Consider the following 12,087-nt stretch of genomic DNA (forward strand, 5'->3'; position numbering starts at 1 on the left):
GTTCTGCACACTTTGAGCGGCTCGGATCGTCGCAATTTGATCGGGAAAGGAGAGTCCCTCACGGTAAGGCAGTGCAGGATCCCTCATTGGATCCTAAGTGTAGGTAGACATATAATACTATCATTACTATGTATATACGTACTCTGTATAACCGCCGGGAAGTTGGCGCTTACTAATCAGTCTCCCCACGAAAACATTTCGAGCTTCTCTCTCTCTCTCTCTCTCTCTCTCTCTCTCTGTGTGTTTCTTGAAAGTTCTTGGACTCATTTGTTGAATTCACAAAAGTAACTCATTCACGATACCCAAGCATCCAGTTGGATTCACGATGCAAAAAAGGTTGAGCCAGAGAGCGGTGATCAGTATAATGTCAACAAGTATCAACTACTACTTCAAATTTCTTAGTCTTCCGTCATCTTCTACTTCTCATACTACTTCTAAGCATTCTTGAATTCAATTTTTACTTCTGTTGCTTATTCTTTTCAATTCCTCTTGGTTTCGCCTTCATCTTATCACGTCATTTGTCCTTCTGGTCTTAGAATCCCTTCCCTCGTACATGTTATCCTCAAATTCACGTTTCTCTCTCCCTTTCATTACCCGATTCTTGAATTTGGTTTTATCTCTAACGACTCTGATGACAGAGACTTCTCTTTCTTGGTTACATATTGGTTTCTCTCTTGGCAAAGACTTCTCAAGTAATATACTGCCTGGGGCTACTGTTCTTGCATTTTTCTTTAGCATTATTGATTTCATCATGTCCAATTTCTTCTTCTTTTGCATTCCTTCTCAATTCCTCATGGCTTTGCCTTCATCTTGTCACATCATCTGTCCTTCTGGTTTTCACATCCCTTCCCTTGTTCATGTTATCCTCAAATTCATATATCTCTATCCCTTTCATAACACGATTCTTGATATTGTGTTTAATCTCTAAATAAAGATTCTAATTGCATAGACTTCTCTTTCATGGGTATTGGTTTCTCTCTTGGCAAAGACTATTGGACCTCGTCTTGGTCACCAATCGTGGGTTGCGCTTTATTTTGACGGAGTTACATACATCACAGTGATGATCACAGCTCAAGAATATATTCAGAAGGGATGAGAGTTTGTTGAGGTAGGAGGTTGGAAAACAGATATATACTGTAGTTCTGGTTACTAGTACTATTTTTTGGGTTTGTGTTTGCTTCTACACAGAGAGACATAGTAGAACATCTTGAGATTGGATGTTATTTTGTTCTTCAGAGAAGTGGGGTTTTAGCTCTGGAGTAGTATATTGTAAGGTTGCAGCTTCAATCTTCTGCTAATGAAAGGATATTTTCTACGTAATACTTTTTTCTCCCCTTTCCACGTATTAGTTATTTGCATCTTCAAATTCACGTAATCCAGGCTTGCCACTTTCTGACTCGGTGATTTAATATTAACTTGAACAAAAGGATCCGCAAGTTTGATTTTCCAGGACTAAGCCAATTTACACGAGACTCGATAAGTATCCAAGATTCTACACTAGAAAGAAAACACACAAGATCCAACACATGATATAAGATAAATATGGTCTTCTCATAAATCACAGCCATCTCAAAAAGAGTCAATGTACACCATTTGTTCATCTTTGCCTGTGGTCGAGAATGTATCATATCCTACAATTGGCAGCTGCATAGAAGTGGAAGGGCATCACAAGGTCAAATTAGTATCCAAAGAAAATAACCAACAGCAGAAAAAATTCTTACACCCTTTCAGTGTTGGTTCAAGGACCAAGTTTGAAGAATATGGACCAAAATCAAATAGAGTTGCATATTCCTCAATTTAGGAACGCTCAAATGGAAAAACAAGAGCCCCTAAAACGTGCAGGAGACATCAAATGGACATAAAGTCAGTATACTCACTGCAGTATATAAATTGATTGAGATCAAGAGTGACTCTGCCTTGCTTGCTTGTATCGAACGAATTAAAGAGATTCCTGCAAAGTACAAAAACAAGGATGTACACTGTGAAGAAGAACCATGTAACTGTTTATGACTAGAAATTTTGTATACATCATACGCAGAGAGCATCCACAACATAGAGCAAATTAGAACATGACACACTTCCGAAGCAAGGCATGTCTCAAATATCTCAATGCAAAAAGGCCACGCTAATTGAAAATGAAGATTTGGAAAGCATAGAAGACCTAAACAATGCAAAAGTTATAATACAGTTAAAAGATGGAGTTGTTTGCAGGCTTCAGCAGCAGGGCCAACAGCGGACAGCTGCACCCTCTCAAATTTATAAAATCTCCACTTTACCAGTCTTAAAAGATGGAGTTGTTTGCAGGCTTCAGCAGCAGGGCCAACAGGGGACAGCTGCACCATCTCAAATTTATAAAATCTCCACTTTACCAGTCCTCATAAGAAGTTTGCCGCTCTAACTTTCATGTATACACCCATAAACATTTAGCCCAATGGTTTTACGCTCCTTTCCCTAACAAAATCTGCAATTTGCAGCTTTCAATGCAATGTATGGATCTAGGATATAGGATGGAGAGTAAAAGGATAGGGGAATGATAGGACAATAAAATGAAGTGAAAGAAGGATATGTGGGGTCTCATGGGTGCATGGGTCATTGAGTTGAACTAACCTAGAAGATTTGACGGGATTCATCAAATCGGAAGCACGTGTACCAGTAACTCATGCAATATTCATTCAAGGCAAAAACAGGTGCAATGTGAAAATATGGACTAGAAAAGATTTTACAATAACAAACCTTGAAGATTGCACGAAAATACAAAGAGATATGAAATCATCAAGCCGGAATCTTCCATTCTTCTTTTGATCGAAACTCTGTACAATGAACAGGGGAAATACTTAAGTGGCTAATATTGGAACCTTCCACAGGAATTTATTGCTCACCTTGAGGCTTGTTCATCTTTTTCCTAAAGGGGAAAAGAGGATAAATATGCAAGTAACCATCCAAGATGCCTGAAGAGATTGCATATCCAAATATGAACCAAGTCTGGTTTGAGGCAATGCCAACATAAGGCATTTTAATAGGATTCTAAAAAGGAACAAAAAATAATCACTTTCAAGAAGTAAGCATTTTAAAGGATAACCTAGCAACCTTGGCTACTAGTGTTGCCCAGAAAAGAAAATAAATTTGGAAATAATATCCCTAAAAAGCTGTATGAATTAAAGAGACTACTCAGACTAGCGAAGTGGAGTCCAAGGGAAGAAACTTCTTATTTCCCGTTAGACATTGCATCATGGAAAGCACTCTGTTGAATCTGGTGAAAATGGACCATATGGTTTTGCATGACCTTCAAACATGCACCATAAAGTTTCCCCTATTGGTATCCTGAGCACCTAGAGTCTTCCATGAATGGACTATAAAACACGACAGAATATGTGAACCCCGCCTATCACATTGCATTTAGCTGTTAATCTGCAACCAGTTCAAGGAGAATAAACTGGTATCACCAGTTCAGATAAGGTATGTACTTTACCTCACATACTGTGTAAAATGCAGGAGAGTCGAGGGAGAATCCTATTTTCACCAATCCCTGTCACCGTGAAGCAACAGATTACACTCAGGAGGACGACGAAACTGAAGAAATTAAAAGGATAGAATAAGAAGCATGGGCTCCAGTGATAGCCCTGGCTCTCAAAGGTCCGACAAATTCACTTTCGAATGGAACAAAATACAAAAAAGGCATAGAGCTGTGTGAGAAATTTCAGAATTCAGCCTTAGTGAACATGTCACAATCTGCAAAACTTCATTTCATCAACAAATCAAAGGTAATTCAAGACATTAAAAGTACCTCATAAACGTCATCAGGAACAAGATACCCCCGACCCCTGAGACAATTATCAAACATATGAACTTATGACATGTAGATCAAACATTAAAGTGAGTAATGTTAAATTTATGCTACCCAAACTAAATAGGAGGTAGATGGATAAGACAGTACCAATAAACAAATTCTACAACAATAATATGCTAATCTTATTTTGATATATCTGACACTAGTAGATGTTAATAATGATGGACTGAGATATCCCCTGAGACAATTATCAAACATATGAACTTATGACATGTAGATCAAACATTAAAGTGAGTAATGTTAAATTTATGCTACCCAAACTAAATAGGAGGTAGATGGATAAGACAGTACCAATAAACAAATTCTACAACAATAATATGCTAATCTTATTTTGATATATCTGACACTAGTAGCTGTTAATAATGATGGACTGAGATATTGTGGCAGTAATGCACCTCTCCAAGTCTGAGAAAGCTTGTTGAACCTAAAAAAGATGCAGCATTCTTAAGAACCAGATCATAACCCATTTAATCAAGCTCAAGCCAACATAACTAAAGCTTCAAGAGAAAGAAAAAAACAAAACATTCAGAGTCGACAGCTAGCCGCCGAATGTCTTAAACTAGAAAAATTCACCAGAAAAGGAAAAGGCAATGATGGGTTACGTAAGGTGATGGGTTTGTTAATACCCCTTGTAACTCAAAACGCATGTTTGTTTCTGACAGTATTAGGCTTTGGGATTGGATTATTAGTCCTGTGGCCTCATGGTTGTTTGCAAAGGGGAGGATGGGATTAGGAAACCAAATTTTCAATTTTGTCCTTGATGTAGAACAAGTAGCTGAAGCAGTCATGGAGCAATTGGAGAGTCACAAGTCACAAGTCAAAGAATTAGTAATAAGTTCCAAGGCGTCTTTGAAAGTTTCAAGGCTGGTATTAAGTAAGTTTGTTGAAGGGTCATTTAGTTAAGTTCTTAGTTATTGAGTCTTAGGAGTCTAAAGGTCTTTGTTGGAAGTCTAAGAGTCATGTGTTGGAAAGATCAAAGGTTGGGTTTATCTTTATCCTTTAGCTAGTATAAATAAGATTGTAAGCCTAAGGGCAAAAAAAAAACTTTTCATCCAATATTAATTCAAGAGTTTCTATCTCTTTTCCTTGTGGATTTCAAGGGTTACTCGTGGATTCGAGTAATTATCTCGTCTGCTAGAACGATATCTAGTCCTCGTGTACTTTCCGCTGCGTCAAGTGGTATCAGAGCAAGGACTTACCTAGCTCAATGACACAAAACAAAGCAGGAGACACAAACCTTAATGACGGAGATCATGGGGTCAGGGCCTTGTGGGAAGCGGTGGAGAGACAACAGCAGCAGTTGACAGAAATCCGTGATATGCTTGCTGGGTTGAATCTCAACGCCAACAACAGGCCGATGGGTGATAGGAACCGCGCCGAGGGATTTGCCCAAGACCGACCTTTCAACCAGGATCAGGAGAGAGCCGAAGGATTTGCCCGAAGCCAACCTGTTATCCAAAACAATGCACGACGTCCTCATAACTTTCCATCTGATAGTGAGGAAGAACCTGATTTGGAAGAAGAACATGGAGTTCGTCACCCAAGGAGGCCACAACAACATTGGTTCGATGACTATCACTTAAAAGTAGATATTCCTCAGTTTAGTGGGAATTTACACATTGAAGACTTTCTTGATTGGATATCAGAGGTTGAACGATTCTTCGAGATGATGGATGTTCCCGAGTCAAAGATGGTAAAATTAGTTGATTATAAGTTGAAAAGTGGTGTTGCCGTTTGGTGGGATCAGTTGCAAAGGAATAGGCAGCGACAAGGAAAGGCTCTCATAACAACCTGGCGTAGAATGAAGCAACTTCTTATGGAGAGATTTCTTCCGCCAGATTACGAGCAATATTTGTTTCAGCTATATCAGAATTACTCTCAAGGGTCCAAATCCGTGTTTGACTACACAGCGGAATTCTCTAGACTTTCAGCTCGTAATAATCTGAATGAGACGGAAGGTCAACGAGTCGCAAGGTACCTTCATGGGTTGAATCCACAAATTCAAGGTCAGATTGGTTTGCAAGTCTTGTGGACCGTGGATGAAGCACACAACATGGCACTCAAGGCTGAACTTCTAGAGAAGAAACCAACACATTCAGGATATCGAAGAGGTCCTACTGATTCCTTGTTACCTACATCCGATAAGGGAAAATTGGTTCAATCTGCAGTTCCAAAGAATCAATCGAAGGGTGCTGTTGATGGTAGGGGAAACCAAACAACCAGCTCAGTCAGCAAAGACAAGCCCAAGAATCCAAACCCATATGCCAAGCCAATGGGAGATAAGTGCTACAGGTGTGGCAAACCTGGGCATCGGTCCAATGGCTGCCCAGACCGCCCATCAGTAAATTTGGTGGAAGAAGGAAACGAGGAAAGAGCTGAAGATGGTTTTGAGTATGAAGACGATCCAAGTGATGATGCTGAGTTGGCAGTTGAGGATGGGGAAAGAGTCAATTGTGTGGTACAAAGGATTTTGTTCGCACCTAAATCAGATGACCAAAGCCAACGTCACAACATCTTTCGATCTTCTTGTTCAATTAATCAGAAGGTTTGTGATTAGATCGTGGATAGTGGGAGTTGCGAGAATTTTGTTGCAAGGAGACTAGTAGAGCACTTGAAATTGCCAACCGAACCCCATCCATCTCAATACAATATTTGCTGGATCCAGAAAGGGCCTAAAGTTAAGGTAACTGATATTTGTCGAGTTCCGATTTCTATAGGAAAACACTACAAATCTGAAGTGGTTTGTGATGTGATCGATATGGATGCAAGCCATGTGTTATTAGGTAGGCCATGGCAATTTGATGTGGATGTTACTTTCAGAGGCCGAGACAACACTTATTTGTTCACTTGGGAAGGTCATAAAATTTTGATGGCTCCTTTGGGACAACAAATGTCTATCAAGTCATCTAAAGTAAAGGGGAAGTCATTTCTGACCATGGCAAGTTCCGAAGCTGAATTCATAGCAGATGTCAAAGCCACACAAGAAGTTTATGCTATGGTTGTCAAGGCATTGGTGGTTGAAGATAATGGGAAACCAACAGTGCCCATGCCTGAGAAAGTAAAACCCCTACTCGAGGAGTTTGATGTGCTCACTTCCGATGAGTTGCCTAATAAATTACCGCCAATGAGGGACATTCAACATCAAATAGATTTTGTTCCCGGAGCAAGTTTGCCAAATTTGCCACACTATCGGATGAGTCTGAAAGAAAATGAAATTCTAAGAGAGAAGGTTGTAGAGTTATTGAAGAAAGGTCACATTCGCGAGAGCATGAGTCCATATGCTGTTCCTGCCCTGTTGACGCCAAAGAAAGATGGGAGTTGGCGAATGTGCGTGGACAGTAGGGCTATCAACAAAATCACTATCAAGTACAGGTTTCCAATTCCTCGCCTAGATGATATGCTGGACATGCTCGAGGGTTCGAAGTGGTTCTCGAAAATTGACTTGAGAAGTGGATATCATCAGATTCGGATCCAACCCGGAGATGAATGGAAAACAGCGTTCAAAACCAAGGATGGTTTGTACGAGTGGTTGGTTATGCCGTTTGGTCTGTCCAACGCTCCCAGCACTTTTATGCGGGTCATGAATCAGGTATTAAGGCCTTTCACAGGAAAGTTTGTGGTCGTTTACTTCGACGACATTTTGACCTATAGTAAGTCTGAAGTGGATCATGTAGAGCACTTACGAATGGTGTTGACAGTTCTACAAGAGAATAAACTCTATGTCAATCTCAAGAAGTGCAGTTTTATGACTAGTAGTTTATTGTTCTTGGGGTATGTCGTGAGTTCGGAAGGAATCCATGTAGATGAAGATAAGGTTCGGGCTATTCGAGAGTGGCCAACACCAAGGACTGTTAGTAATGTTCGAAGCTTTCATGGTTTGGCAACCTTCTACAGACGCTTCATTCACAATTTCAGTACCATTATGGCACCAATCACTGAATGCATGAAGAAAGGCAAGTTTGTTTGGGGTGAAGATGCTGAGAAGAGCTTCACCTTGATTAAAGAAAAATTGTGCACCGCGCCAGTGTTGGTTCTGCCAAGTTTTGAGAAAATCTTTGAGGTGGAGTGTGATGCTAGTGGTATTGGTATTGGGGCTGTCCTTTCCCAAGAAAAGAAACCAGTAGCCTTCTTCAGTGAAAAGTTGAGCGAAGCACGGCAAAAGTGGAGTACTTATGATCAGGAGTTCTACGCGGTGGTTCGAGCTCTTAAGCACTGGGAGCATTACCTAGTCCAGCGGGAATTTGTATTATATACTGATCATCAAGCATTGAAGTTTATCAATAATCAAAAGCACCTGGATAGTATGCATGTCAGATGGGCAACTTTTCTTCAGAAGTTTCCTTTTACTATCCGACACAAGTCTGGCACTCTTAATCAAGTTGCAGATGCATTAAGCCGCCGAGCTAGTTTACTAGTTACATTGGCACATGAGATTGTGGGATTTGAGTTTTTGAAGGAGTTGTACGAAGATGATGATGATTTTAAGGAAATATGGGCCAAGTGTGTTCGGAATGAACCTGTAAGTGATTTCCATGTGACTGGTGGATACTTATTTCGAGGGAATCAACTTTGTATTCCTCAAACATCTTTGTGGGAGAAATTAATCCGAGACCTACATGGTGGAGGATTAAGTGGTCATTTGGGAAGAGATAAGACTGTTTTAAGCTTGGAGGAGCGCTACTTTTGGCCTCGATTGAAGCAAGATGTTGGTAATTTTGTGAAGAAGTGCTACAAATGTAAGGTATCTAGTCAGTCTCAAAATACTGGTCTTTATATGCCTTTACCTATTCCTAGTAATGTATGGGAAGACTTGTCTATGGACTTTGTGTTGGGTCTCCCTCGCACCCAAAGGGGAGTCGATTTTGTATTTGTCGTTGTTGATAGATTTTCAAAGATGGCTCACTTTATTCCTTGCCGAAAGACGTCGGATGCATCTCATGTGGCTAGATTGTTCTTTCGAGAGGGTTGTTCGCTTGCATGGCGTACCTCAATCCATTACCTCAGACCGGGATGTGAAGTTTCTCAGCCATTTTTGGGTGACTTTGTGGAGGATGTTTGACACTTCTTTGAATCGAAGTTCTGCTGCACACCCACAAACGGATGGACAAACAGAAGTGACTAATAGGACTTTGGGAAACCTAATTCGCAGCATATGTGGGAACAAGCCAAAGCAGTGGGATTATGCTTTGCCGCAAGCTGAGTTCGCCTATAATAGTGCAGTTCACAGTGCCACAGGGAAATCACCTTTCTCTATGGTATATGTGACACCACCGAAGCATGCAGTGGATTTGGATTTGATTCGTTTACCAAAAGGTCCGAATGTCAGTGTTGCTGCAAAGGTTATGGCTAAGCAAGCTCATGCAATGCAGGAAGAGGTGAAACAAAAGCTGGAAGAAACAAATGCAAAATATAAGGCAGTTGCAGATAAGCACAAACGCGTCAAATTATTCGAAGTCGGGGATTTTGTGATGGTTTTCTTGCGTAAGGAACAATGTCCGGTTGGTACTTACAATAAGCTCAAGCCAAAGAAGTACGGTCCATACAAAATTTTGAAGAAAATCAATGACAATGCTTATGTGATTGATCTGCCTGAAGACATGAAGATTTCTAAGACCTTTAATGTTTCTGACTTGTTCGAGTATCATGCCGAGGAACCGCTCTATCTAGATTTGAACTCGAGGTCGAGTTCTTTCCAAGAAGAGGTGACTGATGTAGAACAAGTAGCTGAAGCATTCATGGAGCAATTGGAGAGTCACAAGTCAAAAGTCAAAGAATTAGTAATAAGTTCCAAGGCGTCTTTGAAAGTTTCAAGGCTGGTATTAAGTAAGTTTGTTGAAGGGTCATTTAGTTAAGTTCTTAGTATTGAGTCTTAGGAGTCTAAAGGTCTTTGTTGGAAGTCTAAGAGTCATGTGTTGGAAAGATCAAAGGTTGGGTTTATCTTTATCCTTTAGCTAGTATAAATAAGATTGTAAGCCTAAGGGCAAAAAAAAACTTTTCAACCAATATTAATTCAAGAGTTTCTATCTCTTTTCCTTGTGGATTTCAAGGGTTACTCGTGGATTCGAGTAATTATCTCGTCTGCTAGAACGATATCTAGTCATCGTGTACTTTCCGCTGCGTCAAGTCCTTGGTTGTTTCTGTGCTGTGTGTCAAAAATTAAACAAATAATGCATTTTTGTCAAGTTTTTTATAGTTGGTTGACACAAATAACATATGCCATACGCCCAAAAAAGAACTAGAATAACCAGTGCCAGGAAAGCGAAAGAACTACTTTCATCTCAAAAAGATTGTCCCATCTGCAAAATAACGCATTTTTGTCCAAAAAATAATGTTTTTTTTTTTTCACGATTTCTGGAAAAATTCTTTCAATTTATGCAAACATGTTACGATTTGTTTTTAAAAGGTACATTATTTTTAAGTTCTGGTTTTGTGGACCGGACAATCTTTAGGACGGAGTACGATTTTTTTTTTCTCCTCTCAGTCTCCGAAGAAGACACGAAAGGACAAACAAAATCGTGTGTGTGTGTGTGTGTGTGTTTGGGGGGGGGGGGGGGGGCGGGGCGGGGGGGGGGGGGGGTGGGGGGTGTGTGTGTGTTTAAATATCAGCAACCAATCGATATAAGTTGAAACCAAGGTCAATTTTCTCTTTTCACATCATCAGACCATGGATTGGATTACCAATACCATCTCCATGAGGGTATTAGCAATCCCCACTATGGACCGACTTATTCATCCCATCGGACTCCTAGTCCAGACATGTTTTGGGTTAGCAAACAGGGGCATGGGGGTCCCTTAGGATTCGTTATCCAATCCCAAGGACTAAAAGGATTAACAAACAGGCAAGTGCTTCAAATTCTGGTATAAAGAACAAACCAACCTTGAGAAGAAACTTGTTGAGTGCAACAAATTCTGCAAAAGATAAGACAGATTAAACTCAGTTAGAAAAATTATGAGATACAACTTCCCAAGAACCAGTCTAAGCACAAAGCTCAGAAGTGAAGAACAAAGGATCAACTGGCACTGATTAGACGAGGTACATGCAAAAACCTAAGGAACTTATAGTAGAAGCAACTCAAAATCACCATACTTAAAACAGCAAGAGTAAATTCAACCAGCATTTGTGCCACCCAGTTCGGCAACCTTTTGTATCACAACTTGTGTAGAAGCTGCTAATAGCATAACCCTGAATTATAAAACCCACGACGATGTGCCAACAAGGAAATTTCACAAAATTGACATCACTACGGTTCAAAATTGAAACCAACTCCGAACTAGAAGTAATTCTCAACAGATGAAATTTCAAAAGAATAGTAGTATACCTTCGAAGCTCATAGTTCCATTCCTATCAAAGTCATACATCCTGCAAAATATCCCCAACGCGCACAATTAGCTCGAAACATCAAACAAGCCAGGATATTGTTTGTATCTCTGTGTAAAAAAAACAATACGAAAGCACCTACAAAACATAAGAACCTGATCATCTGTTGAACAATGGAGATGGAGAATTCGAGGTTTCCGACGGAAAATGCATTCTGATCATCGACAACATCGTTATTTTTATTTCCCATCCAACGAATTAGAATTAAGCAGATACAGAGAAGCAGAAAAGGGAACCAACCGGTTACGGTTAAGGGGTTTTGAAGTTGGAAGAGAGAGATAGACGAACCTTGAGCTGAGCCGCCGTGATGCTTCCGGTTTTGTCCGAGTCAACTCGGTCGAACCACTGTCTCAGCGTTGCCGTGTTCTCCATTTTCCAGACTTTTGTGCTTCGCTGGGTTTGTTTTTACTTCTTTTTACTCTGATCGTGTACTGTTCAGATGAAACACACCTTACCCCTTAAGACTCTTGTTCTTTCCGTTTTGGCCCTTGACTTTTCCGCTTTATCAATTACCATCACGCTTCCTCTATAATATTGTCGATTACAAGGACTTCATTTTTTAAAACAGCTGATATGGAATTGGAAAACATTGGCGTTTAATTTTGTTTGCTTGTCTTCTAAAATTAGCTCTTGAGTTGCTCGTGAATTGATGGAATTTACATTTTTTACTTGAAAAAAGTGGAACCGGAAAACAGGCCTTGCACTTATGGAATTTCAAGGGGTATTTTTGTAAAGTAAGTGGTGTAATAGAGGGCAATTAAGACATAAAATGAATGAGTTTTGGCAGAAATAAAAAGAATTTAGACATAAACAAAAGGAATTTTGACATTATCAATTCCCTTATTATTATTATTATTATTAT

The 12,087-nt window shown here is 39.9% G+C and overlaps 2 protein-coding genes across 2 annotated transcripts in view; both read right to left on the reverse strand.

The window, feature by feature from the left end:
- LOC131307759 (SEC1 family transport protein SLY1) overlaps positions 1–12,087 on the reverse strand; it is an 83,669-nt gene that overhangs the window by 3,863 nt on the left and 67,719 nt on the right. The window lies entirely within an intron of this gene.
- LOC131307766 (uncharacterized) lies at positions 1,390–11,674 on the reverse strand. The gene is made up of 10 exons (XM_058334446.1): positions 11,514–11,674; positions 11,321–11,379; positions 11,167–11,207; positions 10,725–10,756; positions 4,243–4,271; positions 3,785–3,821; positions 3,470–3,526; positions 2,734–2,810; positions 1,878–1,951; positions 1,390–1,644 (listed from the first exon to the last, which is right to left on the reverse strand). Exons 1-10 carry the CDS (start codon positions 11,595–11,597, stop codon positions 1,625–1,627), a joined length of 510 nt encoding a protein of 169 aa, XP_058190429.1. The 5' UTR covers positions 11,598–11,674; the 3' UTR covers positions 1,390–1,624.

This window comes from Rhododendron vialii, chromosome 11a (genome assembly GCF_030253575.1).
Source record: "Rhododendron vialii isolate Sample 1 chromosome 11a, ASM3025357v1".
NCBI classification, from domain to species: domain Eukaryota; kingdom Viridiplantae; phylum Streptophyta; class Magnoliopsida; order Ericales; family Ericaceae; genus Rhododendron; species Rhododendron vialii.